General features: G+C 45.6%; 1 protein-coding gene across 1 annotated transcript; it reads right to left on the bottom strand.

The window, feature by feature from the left end:
* On the bottom strand, window positions 1,742-20,322 carry BCL7B (BCL tumor suppressor 7B). Its single transcript, XM_018040707.1, has 6 exons — window positions 20,068-20,322; window positions 16,894-16,969; window positions 6,204-6,300; window positions 3,905-4,075; window positions 3,053-3,132; window positions 1,742-2,807 (listed from the first exon to the last, which is right to left on the bottom strand). Exons 1-6 carry the CDS (start codon window positions 20,157-20,159, stop codon window positions 2,715-2,717), a joined length of 609 nt encoding a protein of 202 aa, XP_017896196.1. The 5' UTR covers window positions 20,160-20,322; the 3' UTR covers window positions 1,742-2,714.

The following is a 21,514-nucleotide window of genomic DNA, read 5'->3' as shown; positions in this document are numbered from 1 at the left end:
CTGAGCGACTTCACTTTCTTTCTTTCTTTCTTTCAGGCCATCTAGCAGTGAAGAGAGCTTATCTCCCTTCAGTAGCCATTTCTTCTAAGAGGATTAGGAGAAACCTCAGAGGCCGTGGCATTTGAGCTGATTGTGAAGAGATGAAGTTGCAGCTCACTAGGCAGAAAGAAAAGAGGGATGGACATCCTAGGCAGGAGGAGCAGTAGAGCAGACTTGATAAATTCAGGGCCTAAACATAGGGATCTCCAGGCAGAAAGTATCAAGAGAGGAGAATGGCAAAGGAAAGTTCTCATTCTGCCACAGCATTTGAGGGTTGAATGGGACTGATCACGTGGAAGAGAATGGCAGGAGCAGTGATAGGGGCAAATGGTCAGCAAGGTCGGTGAAGACAAGTGGCCGGACTTGAGAGGCATAGACAAGATGACTAAGGGCATGGATGCTTGCAGGACTAGACACCTAATGGCAGACTACACACAGAGTGAAAACTCCAAAAACATTGTGGGGGGGGGAAATGGGGGGCCATTTCTGGTATTTCCAAAAATGCACCCAGTTGCGTATCAGAATGGGCACCATAGTCATTCCAGTGCTTATGGCCGCTGTGTACCGGAACCCGGCCCTGGTGTTGGTAAAGCAGAGATCTAAAATGGGAGACTCAGGGATGGGCTTGGGCTCAGCCCTAAGAACTGGAGGTACCCTGGAGAACCATCAAGAACAGCTGGAAATCCTGCCCGAAGTAGAAACTAGAGGTGGGGCTTTATGAATAGAGAATATCAGCTGCAGCTCCACAAAAAGGAGCTGAGAAGTGGCTCTCCAAATAAAAGAGTGCTTACCTTGGAGAGACAGGAGTTATGGGTGGTTGTTTTTTTTTCTTTCATTATATTTTCATGTATTTTTCCAGTATGTTTTTCTATAGTGATATTTTCATTTTAAAATAGAAAAAATAACAAGCTTTAATGTGACTGTTGCTTGGCAGTTGTCCTCCATTTCTATGGCTCCAGTTTAACACTCATCTTTCACTGATACAGACCTAAACCCTTGATTAGGCGGTTTCAGCTTCTGTCACTTTTTTTCATTGTGCCATGCAACTTAAGAGGATATAGCTCCCTGACCTAGGATCAAACCTATGTCCCGTGTAGCAGAAGTCTGGAATCCTAACAACTGGATGGCAAGGGAAGTCCCTACAGTTTCAGCTTCTGGCTGGTCTTTTCCGGCTTGTCCTGTTGGTTCCCCAACCTCAGAACATCCCAAATCCACTGTCTTTTATTATTTCCCTTCCCTCCATCGCCTTGGGGGAGGGGCAAGTGGGAAGTGAGGGTTTAATGGGTGCGGGTTTCTGCTTGAGGCAATGAAAACATCTGGAGCTGTAGAGTGGTAATGATTGTGCGTTGCTGTGAATCCACTTGGTGCCACTGAACTGTGTACTTTAAAGTGTTTAAAATGGCAAATTCTATCGTTGTGTGTTGGTTACCACAATAAAAAGTTAAAGGAAAAACTTAGAGTCAGCCACCTAAGGATCTGGAGCTGTGGGAAACACATCACAGGTACACAGGGGCAGAAGTATAACTCAAAGGATGTGACAACCTCAAACAGAGTCTCCAAATCATTTTCATTGAAGTCACTCTGTGGGAGTCAAGACAACCGGCCGGGCCCAGCCCGCAGTGACTTCACAAGCACTCAGCCACGATCACCACCAGCCCCTGCCCCCACAACCCTCAAGAATGACACACTCAGCTGCCAACCAGACATATTTCAAATAGTTTAATTTTAAAAATATTCTATTCAGTGCTAAAATATGTCTTCACTCACCGTTGTCCGTTTCCATTTTCTTAAACTTCTTTGAAACAAAAAATAAAATCACAAGGTTCGATGAAACATGCAGATTTCAAAGAAAAGGGAACTTTCTAGAAAGTCTGGGCTGAAGGAGTACTGTGGGGATGAGTACTGTCAGAACCTCAAATTCTCGCTGGGGCAGAGTCTGCAGCAGGAGAGCTGGGGACCATGGCAGGAGGCAGGGGGATACTGGAATGAAATGTCCAGGTGGAAACAGCTGCGAGTATGTGCGTGTGTGTGTGTTGGGGGAAGGGGGTGGTTACAGCTGGGGACAAAGGACTGTCAGCAGCCAGAGAGCCCACGAGAGGCAGGATGGCCTCAGGAATGGGTACAAGTGCCAGGACAGCATGAAGTCTAGGTGGGACTTTTCTGCCATCGTGTGGAGTTAAGCCCTTCCCTTCCCTCCAGACTCTACTCAGGCATTCTCCAACAGCAGCCTACAGGGTCCTTAGCCCTATGGGCAAGTCCATGAATCTACAGTCTCCATTCAAGTTCAAGTTAGCCCTCGGCACGCTCTTCTCTGGAGGGTGACTTCCCCTCCTCTTTCCTCTTGCAGAAGCACCAGCAGCTCAGTCCAGAGGCTGTGGAGCAGAGACTGCTACTGGAGGTGACAGATGATCCTGGAGCGGCTGAGGCGCCAGCCTCCTTGGGGTGCAAAGAGGACAGGAGTGCTCCTCTTCTCAGGATCAGGCAGACACAGGTGCCAGGGACGGGAAGATGATGCTACGACCCCAGGTCCCACGTCCGCATTCCAGCCCAGGAGGCTCTGAGGTGCAGGCTCTGGACCCCGGTGCTCGCCCTTACCCCAGAAACACAGCACAGCCAGAACCAGAATGCAATAAATAGAGGCATGGGGCCTGGAGGTGAAGGGCGCCAGGGTGGTGCTAGCTTTCCGACGCTGTCTGCGGCACTGCAGGCTGGTCCATACAGAAGCGTTTCAAGGGAGGGGCACTTGAGTCTTCCTCTTCCTCAGCAATCTAGACGCAGCCAGAGCATGGAATGACAGGGCATCCCTCTGAAGCAGACCTCCCCTTCCGCCCTAATCACAACCCCAACTGTCTCACAGATCACAGGACCTCTTCCCTACCTCCTAACCTTCTAATCAGCATCCGTCGCTGCCTCCCCACCCCCACTACATCCCTCCCATACTAGAGAGCCCGTGTGCATCAACAGAGCCCTGACATTTCCCTTAGAAACTAGGAAACCCAAAGCACCTCCTTACCTGTGTCTCTAGAGGAACTGGTTCTTCCTTCGTGAGGGTCGGAGGTTCATCAGCAACTTCCGAGGCAGGCAGGGAGGGCTCTAAAAAAGCAAGGTCAGTGTAACTGCAGGGCCTGCTGGGACCGGAGACCCCCCAGGCTGGGGGAGTGTTCCTGAGAGGCACCTTGGAGAAGGGGTATCCACTGGTTATAGAATCAACATACGTTCTAAGAAGAAATTTGCAGAATCCAGTACAAAGGGCACTAACTCCAAAGTTAGAAGGAATGAAACAAATCAGGCAGTTCCACCAGCTGTGGGATCGCGGCCAAGCAACTGCATTTTTTAAGACAGCTTCCTCATCGATAACATGGAGGCAACAGTCACTATTCCACAGGCTTTGAAGGAGAATCCTGTTTGCTGTTTTAGTCACTAAGTTGTGTCCAACTCTTTTATGGCCCCATGGACTGCAGCCCACAAGGCTCCTCTGTGGGATTTCCCAGCAAGAATACTGGAGTGGGTTGCCATTTCCTTCTCTAGGGGATCTTCCCAACCTAGGGATCAAACCCGCATCTCTTGCACTGGAGGCAGATTCTTTACTGCTGAGCCACCAGGGAAACCCGAGACTCATACCAGGCCTCAAATATGAAAAGTGCCTTCCTTGCGGAGAGCCTGGCACTCAATCGTGTTGCTGTTTCTTTCCATCATTCTGTGAAAGGGGAAGATACAACCATTCCCCAAAAGAGCCTCAAACAACGGACAAACAGCTTGAAGCTGCCAGCTCTAAGGCACTGTCTCTAACCTGTGACTCTTAAAAAGATCGAAAGCAAGAGCACGGCCCCTCTAAGACACACGTCCTGGGCCAGGGAAGACTCACCCTCAAGGATCTCTTGGCCCAGCGTGGGGGGCTGGGAGTCATCTGTGCGGAAGTCAGAGGTGTGCGCAGGGCTCAGGGACTCACTCTGCTGGGGGCTGGGGCTCGAGTTGGTGCTGCTGTCCACCTTGAGCTGATAGACATCAGACACGGAACTCTGGTTGCTGTTTTCATCTGAAAATCAAACACGACAAAGGCAATGGCTGAGGACGGTCACACTCAAGGAGGACCCAGTACAGAGCCAAGGGCCTGGAGTCTCTGCAGACAGCGTGGACACAGCTGGGCACATACCAATCACAGCTGCAAACAGCCCCTAAACCAAGGGCAGGCATTCCCAGGGCTTCTGCACACCGCAAATTACCAACAGAATCTAAATTGACGAATTTAAGCACATGTTATTTTATGACATATATTCTAAGCACCACCGGATGCAGCCAGGATCTTTAAGTTTATGCAACATTTATATGTCAGGAAGGTTAATATAAGCATGAGTCCCTTCTTTAGTATCCACTAATTATAGCTGGAATCTGGTATTTTCTCACAATCCAGTGAATGGAGGGACGTGGCTCTGCCTCTCAACCTTTCTCACAAGAGGTATAGAAAATGACAATCCGTCTGGCATTCTCGGTGGTCAGCTCAGGCCTTGCACCTGCCCAGGCTCTGCCTCACTGCCTCATGGACCACTGGATCCCACCTGGGAAATGCTGTTGAAGGCTTAAAATCACCACCTAAGTTAAAAACCAACTCAACAATTCCTTCCCCTCCCCCAGATGGGGAGCCAGTCACCAAATCGGACCCGTCCTACTGCTCTGATGCCAGGTGTGTCCACTCCTTCCTCCTCCACTGCCTCAGCTCAGGCCTGGGCTCTGGCAACAGCCATCCAGCTGCCCTTCCTTGGGTCTCAGCCTCCCCGCCAGGGACCTCACACCACTGCCAGAGTGAACTTTCTAAACCCTTGTGGTTCCCTGCTGCCCACTAGAGGGCCCTATTACATCCTACACACTGCTCGAATCTCCAGGCTCACTGCCTCCCGCTCTTCCCGCGTACCCTTGGCTCCAGCCAGGTCGGACCCAAACCTAAGAGCAGCTACCAGCACCGTGTCTGGTATGACGTGCTCCTTCCCGTCTTCCTGCAAAGCCCCGACGCCTGCCAACGGGCAGCTCAGGCATCCTCTCCTCTGCAGAGCCCTGGGTCCCAAGCGCCCTTGGGTGGGCACGACCACCCCCTCTCATGCTCCTGCTGCTTCCTGTGCACACCTGCATTTACGATGTTACACACTGGTCTCCCTCCGTTACACCCGGTGCAGGCAGGCTCTGTGGCTCACGGGTCCTTGAGTCTCCAGCACGGTACACAGGACCTGGCACCCAGCAGGAGCGCATTACACGTTCACTGCGTGAAAAGGGTGAGAAGGTGGCCAGGCTGAAAAAGTGGAGCGTCCTGTGTCTTCTGGAGCTTTATGCTGCGGGGACAGCTCACGCGCAGCTGGAGAACTGTCCCCCTGTAGTCTCTTCTGTACCACTCGAACCTTGGGGTGGGGGCAGTTAGGGGAGAGGGAAGGAGGGGATACCTGGTTGTTCCCAGTCTAGCTCCAAAGAGAAAATCATAAGCCTTTTCTAGTCTTCATCTTGCAATGACCACTATCTTCTACACTAAAACGGAAGCAGCATTTTATTATACAAAACAATAAAGTTCTGTCACTCTTCAGCTTAAGTAGATACTTTCCTTCTCCAAGTATCAGTTTCCTTAAATCGGGATGACGGTAACTGCCTGGTTTATATCCCAGGCTGATGCAAGTGTAAAAAGGAGACGCTGAAGTGATAGCGCTTCATAAGCAGTAACTGCCACAAGGTATACAAGGTAGAGCTCTCAGTGCAGTGCTGACTCAGGCCATACGTCTACCGAAGACTGGTTTAGGAGGCAGAGCTTGGCCTAAGTGTAGGCAGACAGACGCCCCAGCCTGGGGATGGAGTCGGGGAGGCGCTCTCATCAGATGCACAGTCTAAAGAACAGAGCTTCTGATCCAGAAAACCAGGACCTACCACGGGTCCTTACTTACGAGCGACTAACTTCAGACATGGAACCTCGCCTCCCTGAGCCTCAGTTTCCTTAACTGGAAAGTGAGGAGACTCATCTGTCCTGCAGGGTTACTGTGAAGTTGAAATGCAAAGACTTCTGTCAGGTGCCCAGCAAGATACCAGCAAAACTGTGGGCACTGAAATGACACACAGACTAGTCTTCGGATTATTGATGGGTCATCTAAATGTTCATTTTCCTGCAAGGAAGACATGAGGATGCAACTCACCCTGGAATTCAAGAAGGAGAGAGGAATTGGCTGAGGCATCAGAGGGAAAGCCATTAGGTTCCCGGGCTGCGGAACTGTTCGATTTTGACTTTTCTTTCTAGAAAAGGAAAAAAAGAGGAATATGACAGAGCCAAGCAGAAGACTCACTGAGAGAGAGAAAGAAGGTGCTGAGACACCACAGAGGTCTGGATTAGGGACATGAGGAACAACGGTGGTTTTAAGACCCGAGGAATAACAGGATCCTGGACAAGGTGTCCCCACGCCTCAGTGGCTCTTTCAGTAAAATGGACCCTTCCAGCGCTAATCTCATGACTCACAAGAGAGAGGCAGCTATATACATCTGCTTCCACTGGAGTTCTCTGTGGGACCCTCCTGCTTTCTGCCCTGATCAGAATGCTCTGCTTGATCCTTCCCTACATGGATGGGTGAGAATTACAAAATACTCACTTCAGAAAGATCGCTGTTCAGGAGCACAGCTAGGGGTAAAAAGTGAAAGAAGAAAGGCCCTTTGACTAGACAAAGGAAGGAGTCACTTTATATGTAATGTGAGCAGGGACAGGACAAGGAGCCCCTGCAAGCTCTACTTCTGACCAATCCACCCCCTCCGCTCACAGTGCCCTCCCATGTCCACCTCTGCCTGTAGGCGGGATGCAAGTCACATGGGTGGGGAACCACAGTGGAAGGTAAGCACTAGCTTGCAACACACCAGCCCACAGGAAAGGCAATCACCAGCCCAAGCATTTGCAAACGAGAGCATCCTCACAGCTGGAATTTCAAATCTGGACAACCCCAAACTTACTAATCCATACTTCACATACGTGTCACTTCATCGTACATGCACTGCACTGGTAACACAGCTTAGTTCTTGTGAATACTCTCAATCGTAACTCAGCAATAAGTTAACTGCGCATACAGATGTATGTAGTCCTTCCCTTCGTGTTTTATATGCAGACATAATTTTAGTGCAATTACACTTTACCACTTAACTACAGAGGCTACCGAACCATGATTTTTACTGGCCGCATAATATTCCAGGTATCATACTCACTCAATCACTACTCAACTACTAGACATTTAGCTTCACCTTATTTAGGACTGTGTTTGTTTAGTACTAGTAGAAATAAATCTACAATGCTTACCTTTTATTTTTCCTGATTATTTGGCTATTCACACCAAAAAAAAAAAATCTTCTAGATCAGAAAGTATAAACATATTTCTTTTAAAATACCCTGTGCCTCCCTACTCTCTACCAGAAGGCTGGCAATACATTTGGAGTATAAGTGTCACAGCACCCATGCCAACTTTTGGTGTTACTGTTATTTTTCCCTGATCTCTCCTTAGTGCAATGATTCTGTGCTCACATAAAACATCCATTCACTATAAGAAATTCTGAAAATACAGGAAAAGAGATGAAAATCACCTGCACAACCAGAGATACCCGAAACATGTAACTGTACGAAATGAAGCGTGATTCAGTATAACTTGCGCCCCACCCCAACTCATCACATTAAAGACGTTTTTCTATGCCATTAAGCAGTTTTTTAGACCATCTTTTAAAAGGGTAAAAAATCTGTACAATATACAGGTGCACAGTAACTTAATTCTTTACAGCTAAGATCTTCCTTTTGCTTGCAATTTTTAAATACCACGAACAATACTGGAATACTCAACACTGCAGATGTACCTTGTATACATCACGATTACGTCCTGAGGATAAATGTCTAGAGGTAAAACTTCTAGATCAAAGGCATAAATATTTTGAAGGCTCCCCCACACACACACTCTCAGCTTTACTGAGGTATAACTGACAAATAAAACTGTACAATATTTAAAGTATATCCTGGGGTAATTTGATATGTGTATATATTGTGAAAGGATTCCCAACATCTGGTTAATTAAGCTCTTATACATGTATGATCAACCTGTAGAAAGTCTGTCCCAGTTTATTCTCCCATCAGCAGTGCCCCACTCCCTTACATCCTTCATGTATTCTTTACCAATTTGATCATTTTCGATTTTTCCTAACCTAACAGGTCTATGTTAGTACCTTCGAAGCTGGCACACTACCACAAACCACTGGAAGGTAGATAAACCAATGGACATCAGGGTCCAGCCCACAAACCAATAGGAACACTGTGAGAAGTCCTTTGGAGAGACAAAGGGAGCTGAGTCCCGGACAAGCAGAACCTGAAATAGCAAAGGGGGATGTCCCCCAGGTCCAGTGGTTAAGATTCTGCACTTCCTACGCAGGAGGGGCAAATCTGATCCCTGGTTGAGGAAGTGAGATCCCATATGCTGCATGGCACAAGAAGAAAAAAAGGAAATAGGAAAGGGCCAGGGGCTTCCGTGTGAACAATGGGGAAGGGGGCGTCGGCAGTGTCCTCCCCACACGAGATCGAGCAGCCTGACCTATGGCCTGTATGGTATTGGCATCACCAGAGCCAAGGGTAGATGAAAAACAAAGGGTGGCCCCAGAGCCCCTCTAACTTTCACCCACCGGCTCCATGGACTCGGCGAGGATGGCTGCTCGCAGATAAAGGCAGTGTGTGGAGACTGGTACTAGAGAGCTCCCTGGGAGACAGCAGGAGATGAGAGGAGGGAAAGGGAAAGGCTGAAGCCCAAGGCTAATCTCATCCCCTCAGCTATTTAGAGGAGAAAGCACAGAGCTTAGCTCACGTTCTCCCTTCGGTTACATGTTTCTTTCTAGCCAACACAGCTCAGAGTCGAAAGGAAAAGATGAGTGCACAGAGAAAACTAACCAGACACTGGAGGAAAACAGGCCCCATGAAAGACAATTAACAGAGCAAGCTGTACCAGGAAAAGTGCACTGACAGGACCGAAGAATTTAGGTAAAATACGGCAAGTCTCCCAGAAAGACAAGGAGGACACGGGAAAGTCATTCTGAACCACCGCCAAGGATATTTGGTATAAGCAATGAAATTGTTCAAAGTAAAAATTAGGTGAATGAGTTTATTAGCAGAAATAGGTAAGAGCTGAAGAAAAGATTATTGAGCAAAAACTAGATGAAGAAGTCAGAATATATAAAGAAAGGATAAAGAGATGAAACAAACTAAAAGTTAAGAAATGAAGCTAGATGTCAACATTACAGGATGTTCCATTTATGGAGTTCCCTGGTGGCCCAGTGGTTAGTATTCCAGGCGCCCAGTGCTTTGACCAGGGTTCAGTCCCTGGCCAGGGAACTGAGATCCCACAAGCCACACAGTATGGCCAAAAAAAGATGAAATTCTGTTTAAAACAAAGGACAGGGTAGGGATGAAAGGGTTGGGGGAGGGAGGCGATGGAGACCAGAGGCTCAGAGGAAAAATACAGAATTTGATAAGCTTTATACATTGATATGGAAAATTAGTGTAAGTCTTATTAGGTTGGAAGTTGCCAATAAGAAGATTAAAAATAGAATGTAGAACTTCCAGATCAGCAGAAGAAAATCTGTCTAGTCACCATGAGGTGAAGAGGAAAAAAATAAAAGGAAAGTGCATTATGATTGAAATCCTTGTCCATAAAAATAGAATTTTTAGGTGGTCACACTTTCCCAGCCTTTCTGGCGCCTAGACATGCCACAGCTATTATGAACACTTAGTATATACATCTTAAGGAGACTTCTGGGAAACTCCTTAAATTCATGGAAACACTATTTGCCAACCCTCCCACTCTCTTAACTGCCTTGAACTTGAATATGCTGAATGATGACTGGAGCTCGAACTTGGAGAAATATAAGGTCAAACAAGAACAGAGGAATGGGGAATTATTTAATGGGTACAGAGTTTTTTACCTCTGCAAGACGAAGAGTTTCAGAGACGGGTTATACAAGGTGAATGTACTCAACACTACTGAACTGTACACGCTCAAGAGGTTAAGACAGTAAACTTCATGATATGTGTATTTTCCCACAACAGAAACAACGAAAATGAATAAAACCATTACTCCCTTAAAAGCAAATTTAAAAACAAAAGGAATAGAGAGGCTGCCAGAAACCTGGGTCCCTGGGGACTCTTAGAACAAAATTACCACACCAGTCCTGGACTGCATACTTCTGTTCCTCTAAGAACAAAATAACTGCTTTAAACCACTGCTATTTTGAGTTTTCCGTCACCCACAGCTAAACCTAATCCTAATATGCCCAATAAGCAGAAAAATGTAAAATGGGGAAAAACAGTATTACAAGACATACCAGGCAAATACAAATCAAAAGAACATGGGATATAAAGTGTAGTATCAGATAAAATAGAATTTGAGGTGAGAAAGGGACAAAGAAGGACATTACCTACTGGGAAAAGGAGGAACAGGTCAAGGTGAGGTAGGAATCATAAACATACATGTATCAAAAATAGAGCTTCAAAGTACAAAGGATAAGTGACTCATAGACCATGAAGGATACAAAGAGCTGACTCATTTGAAAAGACCCTGATGCTGGGAAAGATTGAGGGCAGGAGAAGGGGACGACAGAGGATGAGATGGTTGGATGGCATCACTGACTCGATGGACATGGGTTTGGGTGGACTCCGGGGGTTGGTGATGGACAGGGAGGCCTGGCGTGCTGTGGCTCATGGAGTCACAAAGAGTCGGACATGACTGAGCGACTGAACTGAACTGAGACCATGAAGAAGCAAACAAACCAACAATTTCACACACTCTTTTCAGAAACATATAGAGTGAACCATACAAAGATGAGCAAAGATACAGAAGATTTGGAAAACATAAGAAATCCTTCAATTGTTTAATTTCATATCGAGAGTATATATCTGTTTTAATTATAAGTGAACTGCCCACAATTCAATTACAGATCAGATCACAAAAAAAGTCCCAGTAATCCCAAAGAACAAATACCCTACCAATTCCATAGAATCAGAGCACCAATTTTAAAAGGACAGCTTTCAAAAACCTCACATATCTAAAAACTAAATATCATTCTATTAAATAACCTTTGGGTTAAAGGGGAAACCAAAGAGAAAGCTATGAAAATCTCACAGCTAAATCTTACACCATCACGACATCGTGACACTCATATATGTCCAAATCTGTGGGAGGTAACTAAGAAGTGAAATGGGCTGCAAAAAAAAAAAGCAAAGAAAAACCAGAAAAAAAGTGCTAAGTGTTCAACACAAGAAGTGGAAAAACAGAATAAAACAAAAAATGAAAATAACCAGGGCAAAAATTAATCAAATAGAGAACAAAGCAAAATGAAAGAAAGATGAACAAAAATTACACGGTGATTCTTTTAATAAAGATTTTAGGACCATGTTACATGGAAAAAAAATAACAAATGTGAAAAAGACAAAATAATTACCAACAGAGACTTTAAAGCACAAAAGGATAGTATAAATGACTACACAGCAGTACACATGAAAACTGATCAGTGTTCTTCAGCAGGGGTACTGCTGGCCTTCTGGACAGGCTGATTAATTCTTCACTGCACAGGACTGACTCATGTGTTGCCAAAAGCTTAGCATGGCTGGCCAACCAAACAGTGCCTTGCCTCTTTTCTAAACACTCTTGGGGAAGTGGGTAAGGGTGAAGACTCAGCACTGTCCCCCATTAGAGAAATAATCCCCTACTTGAAATGGAAACGTTTTTTGGAAAAGACACAAAACAGCAAAATAAGTACAGAAAAAAGGAAAACCTAAATACAGTAATCACGATGAGAGCCACTATAATGATAATCAACACCTTCTGCCACCAAAGACCCAGAAAGACCCAGAAAGACCCAGAAAGTACTAAAGGTAGGGCCTTCATTTTATGCAAGTTGTTCTAGAAATCAAAAGAGGGGAAACTGCCCAATTTGTTTCAGGATGCTGGTGTAAACAAGGTAAAGATAGCGTAAGAAAGAAAATTACAGACCAATTTACAAACCAGATGCAAATACCTCAATTATCTGTGAACTGAATGTAACAAAAAAAAGAAGAAAGGCATGTCCAAGTAGAATTTGTCTTAAGAATGCAATGGTTCAAACATCAGAAATTCATCACTTTAATAGATTAAAGGGCGAATATCCCATGAACATTAAAGCAAACGCAGGAAAAGCAGCTGGATTAAGTCCAAATTATCTATTCATAATTTTTAATAAGCCTTAAAAAAGTAAAAAGAGGAGGGAATTTTTCACTCTGGTAGACTATCTTTCCGAAAACCTTCAAGAGAGCAAACTCACCCTACTTAACATGAAGACACTCTAAAAGCACAGTAAATAAATCTAGCACAGAAACAGATAAAATAACAACACAAAAAATGGAAAGCTCAAAAACAAAACCATGTCAATACAGCCTACAATAGGGATGACATCACATACCAGTGAAAAAGGACAGATTATGGAGTGACCAGTATTAGGGGTAGTGGCTCATGATATGAAGGAAATTAAAATTAGATTCTTATCTTCACCATTTAAAAAAAAAAAAACCTACACAGATTAAAGGTCTAAAAATGAAAGTTAAAATTAAAAAGCTAGCAGAAGATGCATAAGTCCTCTATAACCAGAAAATGGAGAATAATTTTGAAACATCACCCTGGAAGTAAAAATCAGAAGGAAAAAGTTAACTTGACAGAAAAAAATTAAATCCGCTGGAGAAAGAAATGGCAACCCACCCCGTAATCTTGCCTGGAAAATTCCATGGACTGAGGAGCCTGGTGGGCTACAGTCCATGGGGTTGCAAAGAGTCGTACACGACTGAGCGACTTCACTTTCACTTTCTTTCACTGACAAAGTTATCATATGTGACATGTTAGACAAAGACAACTGCCATGTACAAAACTAATTCGAGTTTTCTGTATCTATAACATAAAAGAATCAATGCAAATCACAAAAGTAAAGACAGGAAGTCCAATATAAGAATAAGGAAAATTTAAGAAATCAGAGGGGAATTCCCTGGTGGTCCAGTGGTTAGTAGGACTCCACGCTTTCACTGCTGAGGGCCTGAGTTTAATCCCTGGTTGGGGAACTAAGATCCCGCAAAGCCACACAGCCAAAAAAAAAAAAAAAAAAGAAAGAAAGAAGACATCAGAGAAGAGGAACTCTAAATGTATAAAAAGGAAATCTGAAGAGATTAAATTATCAACCTCCCTTAGTGTTCAGAGAAACGTAGAATAAACAAAGAGACACCACTTTACATACACCAGACTAACAGGATTTAGGAATTAGGTGTTCAGTTCAGTCGCTCAGTCGTGTCCAACTCTTTGCGACCCCATGAATTGCAGCATGCCAGGCCTCCCTGACCATCACCAACTCCTGGAGTTCACTCAGTCTCATGAGCATCGAGGCAGTGATGCCATCCAGCCATCTCATCCTCTGTCGTTCCCTTCTCCTCCTGCCCCTAATCCTACCCAGCATCAGAGTCTTTTCCAATGAGTCAACTCTTCACATGAGGTGGCCAAAGTACTGGAGTTTCAGCTTTAGCATCATTCCTGGGGAATCTGGTGAGCTTGCCGATCTCAGTCAGATGGTCGGAGAGGGATGGGTTTAACTTGGGGAAGGCTTGTTTGCAACTACTTCTCAAACCCAAATGATGTTTGATGAAGGGGAGATGAACAGGGATCTTTGGTGGGTTTCTCACTTTGGAGGAAAGGACTCTCTGGAGTGGATTCTGCCGTGTAGAAATGGAGAACAACTAAAGTGTCCCCTTCGTTTCCTCGCCCTTATTGGTGTTTCGTTAGAGACCCTGCAAGCCGAGTTTCCTAGCTTCGCAGCCATTCAGGGATTTCCTCTGAAGGGTTGCCCCTGGTGCGACGGAGGGCTTCTGGCTGCTTTCCTTACTCGCTCACTGCCACCTAGAGTAACAGATGAAACTGTCACACAGCGAGGGACTCCTCACTTCTGGGCCGGGGCACCCAGGGGAGCTTAGGGGATCGCATCTTTCTTGCATCTGTTCTAAACTCTCGTATCTTTCCTTTCTCCTCTCCTTCCTCAGAGCCCTCACCCCCAAATACTAAAGGGAAAGGGAAAAGAAAAAAAAAAAAAGCATCATTCCTTCCAAAGAAATCCCAGGGCTGATCTCCTTCAGAATGGACTGGTTGGATCTCCTTGCAGTCCAAGGGACTCTCAACAGTCTTCTCCAACACCACAGTTCAAAAGCATCAATTCTTCAGTGCTTAGCTTTCTTCACAATCCAACTTCTACATCCATACATGACCACAGGAAAAACCATAGCCTTGACTAGATGGACCTTAGTCGGCAAAGCAATGTCTGCTTTTGAATATGCTATCTAGGTTGGTCATAACTTTTCTTCCAAGGAGTAAGAGTCTTTTAACTTCATGGCTGCAGTCACCATCTGCAGTGATTTCGGAGCCCCAAAAATTAGGTGTTAGATGATACCAAATGTTGGTGAGGATTTGGGAAACTGGAGGTGACTATCCAGGGAAGCCATTCAGGAGAGAGATCTGGCCACATTGAGTAAAAACAATCATGTATGGGACTTCGCTGGGTGGTCCTGTGGCTTAGAATCCACACTCCTAATGCAGGGGGCCCTGGTTTCCATCCCTGATCCAGGAACTCGATCCTGCCTGCTGCAACTAAGACCCAGCATAACCAAATAACTAACTAACTAACTAAATACTTTAAAAAATCTATCATATATGGACAGCCAACAACAGAGCAATCTCCCTCCTGGGCATATAATCCAGAGAAAACCTCTCACAAGTTCTCAAGGAGAATGGATGAAGGATGTTCACCACAGTCAACCAGGCTACCCAAAAAACCTGGCAGCAAAACACACAAACAGACCCATATCTATACTTGAATACAGCAAAAGTGGTTCTACAGAGCAAGAAGAAAAGAACAGTCTCTTCAAGTGGTGGCACAAATGCATATCCACACGGAAAAATATGAAATTGGGCCCCTACTTCAAAATACACAAAAATCAACTCCAGGTGTATTATAAATGGGAACAGAATAACAAGCTTGTAGATTATATGGAAAACTATCTTTGGAACCTCAAAGAAAGATTTAAGACATTTAAAAGCACTATAAAGAAAAGGATTTTATTTTATCTACATTAAAATTAAAAAAACTTCTGCTACTCAAGCCTGCATAAACAGAGGGTGAAGACCAGCCATGGAATGGAACGAGGTACAGACAGTATTCAGTCAATAAATATGTGTCCACAACACAAAGAATCCCTACAAGTTGCAAGAAAAAGACCAAAGCCAAACAGACTTAAACTGGCACTGCCTAAAAGGAAATCCCAAAGGATGCTGAAAAAGTTTTCTATCTCATTAGTAATTACACCCTTAATCACCATATCAAAACCAAAACAAGGTATCTTAATACATGAAGTCCAACACCACCAACTGTTGATGAGGGTTTGGAGCCGTGAGAACTCTGGTATGTCTGGTGGGAATATACAATGGCACAATCACTTTGGCATTCCTGGTACAGGTCAAGATACACATACCCTAAGACTTGGCAATTCTACTCCTAGGAATATACTCTAGGAAAACTCGCACACATGTTGACCTGTATACAAAATAAGAACGTTCACAGGAGCTTTGTTCCTATTATCCCAAACTGGAGACAATCCAAATACCCATCTACAGGAAAATGGGTAAGATATTAATAAATCATGGTACAGTCCTGTAACAGAACTCCATACATCAAGGAAAAGGAACAAACAGCTCCAAAGACAACACGGATGACTCTACACAGGTAACACTAGGCAAAAAAGTCAGACCCACAAAAATAGATACTTTGTGATGCTGTTTATATAAAGAAATGTTTACACATGACTAAAGAAGTAGTCAGAAAAGCAAAAGAGGGAGACTGATCTCCCCTGGAGGGGAGAAAGAGGGATGATGGGAAGTTTCAGAGGCTGCTAGGGGAGTTAGCAACGTCTATCTTTTGACATAGGTGGTTTTTACAAGGGTATTAGCTTCATATTTTTTTTCCCGGTATAGTACATTATGTTTTAGATACTTTTGTATGCTTTTTATAGTTTAGATCTTTTAAAAACAATTAGAATAAAAAGAGGGGGAGAAACCTGGGAGTTTATCACTCAGGGAATGTATAGATAAATGTGGTTACTGTACATATGAGAATATAATGCAAGAGTAAAGATAATAATTTTATTTACAATTATAGAAACACGTTTGAGTTTTCAAACAAAAAGAGAAAAGAGGTTTACAGCACAATGTTATATATAGATGCAAAGTTTTGAAAATACAAATATGAAACAAAGCTATGTATTTTTCAAGAATATACAGATGTACAAATAAAATCATGGAAGGGGAATTAGAAAGGCATATATACATACAAAATACATCTAATATGCTACAGTGGGCAGCAGGAGTCCACAAACTTTTTCTTATGAGGCCAATAATAAATATCTTGGGCTTTGCAGGCCATTAGATGTTATGGCCTACTCAACTCTACCATTACAACTCAAAAGCCACCACAAATGAGGAAACCAGAGGGCACAGGTGTGTTCAAATTAAACTATATGGAATCACAGGGAGCAGGCCTGGGCTGCAGTTGGCCAAGCCCTGGAAAAGAGGAATGGGTTAAGAAAAGGGAAATAACGGGGAGAAGGGGGAATCTAATAAAATGAGAGGCTTTGCATGGACCAATGACAGATGATCCCTGAAGTATTTTCAACTCAATTCTGGGGAAATAAATCCCATAACAGCTAAGAGGCAATCAAAGAAAGAAAGAAGACGTTACCTTTTTGTTGTTTTTATTTTCTTCCACACTTACCTCCTTGCTGTCTGTCACAGGAACCCACTTAAATATCCTAAGGGACGTGTCACCCACAGTCACCCACTTCTTCTCCCTAAAACAAAGACACTTCTCAGAACCGATAAAATATAACAGATTTTCTGATCAGAACTTGTGCTTTTCTACTTCTCACCAGATCATGTTGTCAACCTTAAATGCTTCATAAACTCTGTCAAATCATACTTTACTTTTCAAGGCAAAATCACCCTTTCCAGAAACACTTCACTATCGAATTCCTTTAGCCCTGAACCTTCCGCCTGTCACCTCTGCTCACATGGTGTACCAAAACCATTTTTTTCCTCACAGACTACAGTAGTATGGAGTATGAGCACATTTGCAAACTCAGGTATCCATCTTGCATAACTTCTTCATCTCCCCAAAATTAATTCAATCCCACTGATATTTTATTAAGTCCTATTATACAAAGCCTTACAGGCGATAAAGGATATATAAGATAGCATCCCTATCTTGGGAACTCATAGCAATGAAAGATAAGTAAAGAAATCATTGTAATATGTGAAGGCGGCAAGAAAGAAGGCTGAAAGATCAGGATGGAAGGCAAAACTCCTGTGAAACTCTGGGTGCCTTAGTCGCTCAGCTGTGTCCGACTGTTTGTGACCCCCATGGACTGTAGCCTACCAGGTTCCTCCACCCATGGGATTCTCCAGGCAAGAATACTGGAATGGGTTGCCATTTCCTTCTCCAGGGGAATCTTCCCGACCCAGGGATCAAACCTGTGTCTCCCGCATTGCAGGCAGACTCTTTATCGCCTGAGCCACCAGGGAAACTCTGGGTTGAAACACAATTCCAATAACCAAGGAGCAGGACATGATGCTTTCAGCTAACAGAACTGAGCATCACACTGGCTTTTGGAAGAGGTGAAGGCCAAGCGCCATGAAAAGATGACTTTAAGATTTCGTTTTACAGAAGAGGGTACTTTTGAGATAGGCCTTAAAAAAAAACAAGTAGCTGTTCTCCCCTCCCCACACATACCTGGGGAGGGAAAGGCAAGTAACATTCTTGAATAAGGGTGCAGATTACAGATGGCCAAAGTTGGGGAGCCTGAAGTGTGACTTCTGAAAGTTTCGAGTCCCAATGTGAGCACAAAAAAAGCAAAAAAAGTAACTGCTGTTATTGATTTGATTCAGCAAATGACATCACAAAAATATAGAGACTGTGATGTAACAGAAAAAAGAATGAACTAAAGACTTAGAAACTGGAATTAATTCCTGGACAAGCCACTCATTTATTCAACAAATATTTAATCTACGACCCTCTGCTAGGTCCTGGGCACACGGAACAAGATGCACAGTCCTGACTCTCCCGAGCCTGAATTCCAACTGTAAACAGACACCACACAACTCATTTCAGTTAGAAACCGGATCATTAGATTCAACCACATCAAACTGCCATTTCTGCAGATAAAAGAGGCAAATATAGATGTCTTATGGTTCAACCTAATGCCACTGTGGAAAGTTCCAAATAGGAGAGGACCCGATTTAGACTGGGGCTCTTGAAAGGTTTCGGTGAGGAAGCAACTGCAGAGCAGAGCCAGGCACTAACTAGGCAAGTGGAAGGAATGGGTAGAGGAGAGTTGCCAGGCGGAAGGAAAGGTAGTGTGGCTCCAACTGAAAGACCGCCAGCATCTTGCGAAAGAGGGCAGTTTGAGCCAGTCTAGTGAGGTATGAAGGATCACTTTTGGTCTTTATCCTAAGGACAAGAAGAGATCAATGAAGCATTATTTCCTAAGCAAACGAGTGCTAAAAAATTCACACTTGAGAAAAATACAAAGTAATGAATAGACCAGGGAACTGAGCCAGTCCTGAGGCAGCACAGATCACAGGGAGCCGGGTACAGAGTTCCAGGTGACAGAAGATGCTCAACTGCCCTTGGCTGCAGATGAGGAGAGAGATGGACAGAAGAGGAAGGGATGCCCAGCCCTAGGTTTCACAAAACCTAGACCATTAGATTCGGAGAAGGAAAATCATTAACTATTTAACTAGTATTCGTTAAGTCCTTAGAGATGAGGAACTTGGTCCTGTAGCAAAATGGACAAATAAACATGCAAATAAAGTCCAAGGTAATGATGACCCTCAGTTTTCCAGGTGGCTCAGTGGTAAAGAACCCACCTGCCAAAGCACAAGACGCGGGTTCGATCCCTGGGTTGGGAAGATACCCTGGATAAGGAAATGGCAACCCACTCCAGTATTCTTGCCTGGAAAAAACCCATAGACAGAGGAGCCTGGCGGGCTACATGGGGTCGCAAAGAGTAGGACGTTACTTAGCGACTAAACAGTAACAATGACTCTAAAGGGAGTGGAGGGTGAAGGGGAGGAAGTCTTGGAGGCTTCCTGGAGGGAGCTAACACCTACCCGGCTTTAAAGTTATTAGTAAAGTAAAAGTTATCGGTAGCAATCAGCTAGAGAAAAGTACTCAAGAAGTTGGTGAAAACACCTGGCTGTAAAAACTTAGGGTGATAACGCACTGGAACTCCTGGTACAAAATAGGCGGTCAGCCTGCGCCTGCAATGAACATGACAGGAGCCGTTTCCAAACAAGGGGGAGATCCTGACTTTTCTACTAACAGCTCCCAGGTCACCAAGAGAAAATGCCTATCCAGCTCGCGCGCGTGCGCCCTATTAGGAGAAAGACAGGAATTTTTATTCTGACTCCCTGGCCCCGTGGCAGGTGGCTTGCCTTAAAGTTCTCACCTAACCCAGACGCCTTAATACGCAGAGTGCTCAGTCTGGCCAACGGGAACCCCTCAGAGATTGATAGTTAGTATACGGGACAGTTCAGAACGCAAAAGGTTCCTCAGGCAGGCGGGCGCGGAGACTACGCCCGCGCGGACCCGCAGCTAAACAAACCCCCCAGACTCGGCCTCGCCGGAAGCCGGCCGCTCCCCGCCCGCGCCGCGCTGCCGGGGGTAGCGGGAGGTGGGCGGGCCCGCGGGCCGGGAAACCCTCTGATTGGTCGCGGCCGGCGCGGCCTCTGACCTCACGCCGACGCGAGCGGCTCCCTCCTCCCGCCTTCTCCGCTCCCCCCTCCCCCCAAGCGCCTGCCGGTCGGCTCCCACCCTGCGCGCCAGTTCGGCGCTGCTCTGGACCCGGGCCGGCGGCCTCCCCCACCAGCACCCTTGGGCCTGGCCCCTCACCATTTCCGCACTTTCTCGATGGCCGCCATCACCTTCTTGATGTCATCCTTGGCCCGGCTGCGGGTCTCGGCCCGGACCGACCGACCCGACATGGCGGCGGCGGGAACGGCGGGGGCCGGGGCACTGCTCCCAAGACACCGAGAATCGCGCGCCTCACGCGCCGCCGCCCGCCCGGCGCAGCAGCGTCACCGCAGCCGTCGCCCCCTCCGTGCGCGCGTGCGCGAGAAGTGCGCGCACCCGCCCTCCCCTTGGGGCTCGAGGCATCAGCGCGCCTGCGCGCTCCGCCCCAGGTGCCCCACCCCGGGCGTCCCACCCAACAGGCCCCACCCTGGGGATCTCAGAGTCCCCTGGGCGCCCCAGCGAGCCAAGGTCTGCGGGCCAGCTGGCAGCACGTGTTGTGTGCAAGGTGAGGTGCGAGGCACTGCCAGTGGGGTCTCTGGCTCTTTCCCAGAGCAATATCTTAATTCTCTGGCCAGGCTGCAACCATAATCTATATTTTATGGATTTGACACCAGTGTTACTGAGGTTCTACACTATCCTGTACTGCTGTCTCTCCTGTTTGGGCCCCTCGCTCCCCAGATACACCAATGTGCTCCAACTATGGAGAATTTCACACCTTCAGTATGCCTTCCAACGTTTGCACACCTCTGTTCTCACCTGGAATTCTCTTATCTCTTCTTGATGACCACTTACTCTTCCAACATTCAGTTAGAATTCCAACAAGACTTCCCCCTGAGATCCTGAGGTGCCAGTTTGTCCATACTTGACACTCTACATCAATGTCTCATTTAATTCAGCAATCGTTGATTAAATGATGCCTGCACTGCGCAAGTTGGCATGCAAAGTGCTGAGGACAAAATTGGGTTTTGCTTTCAAAGAGCTTCCAGTTGAGCAGACCATGCAGACCAGAAAACAAGCATTTCAAATGCCATTTTATAAATGCTAGGTTAAAGGGAAGTGCTGTACAAGGTGCTATGACAGCCCTAATCTAGATGAAGGGTGTCCAGAGGCATCGGGAAAAAATGACCTTGAAGTTGAATTTTGAGAATACAGTAGATGCAATTGCTCTAAGTCCTCACTGTGTCCACAGACGCTGTAGATGCTCAGTAGATGTTTGGGTGAATATTCAGTCTTCAGTGCAGCTCCCTGTCTTCCCTTGTCACCCCAGGCATTTATTCATGCTTTCCATGCCGAGAGGGCCCTGAAGCAGTCGCTTCAAGAAACAGAAAGGAAGCAGGTGACAGTTTGCATTGCTTGGTAGTGGCTACTTCTTTCACCTGTAGAGAAACTTCCTTCTGTGTAGCCAGAGAACTGTCTCACTAACCCTGAACCTGACATAGTATCTATGACTGTATCCCCTCTGTCATCCACTAATATCACGGCTCGATAAGCACGTATCATCTTGCTGATGAGGACCCCAGGAATAGTGTCTGCCTGCCTGAGGAAT

This window comes from Capra hircus, chromosome 25 (genome assembly GCF_001704415.2).
Source record: "Capra hircus breed San Clemente chromosome 25, ASM170441v1, whole genome shotgun sequence".
Classification (NCBI taxonomy): Eukaryota; Metazoa; Chordata; class Mammalia; order Artiodactyla; family Bovidae; genus Capra; species Capra hircus.
This window is presented reverse-complemented; position numbering and strand designations above follow the sequence as displayed.

Bases quoted from the DNA above. Each gene is read 5' to 3' on its own strand.
- BCL7B (XM_018040707.1), bottom strand. From the start codon at position 20,159: ATGTCGGGTCGGTCGGTCCGGGCCGAGACCCGCAGCCGGGCCAAGGAT. The intron at 6,301-16,893 runs GTAAGTGTGGAA...TTCCTTTTCTAG, and splicing joins CTGTGACAGACAGCAAGGAG to AAAGAAAAGTCAAAATCGAA. The intron at 4,076-6,203 runs GTGAGTTGCATC...TTTGATTTTCAG, and splicing joins TCTCCTTCTTGAATTCCAGG to ATGAAAACAGCAACCAGAGT.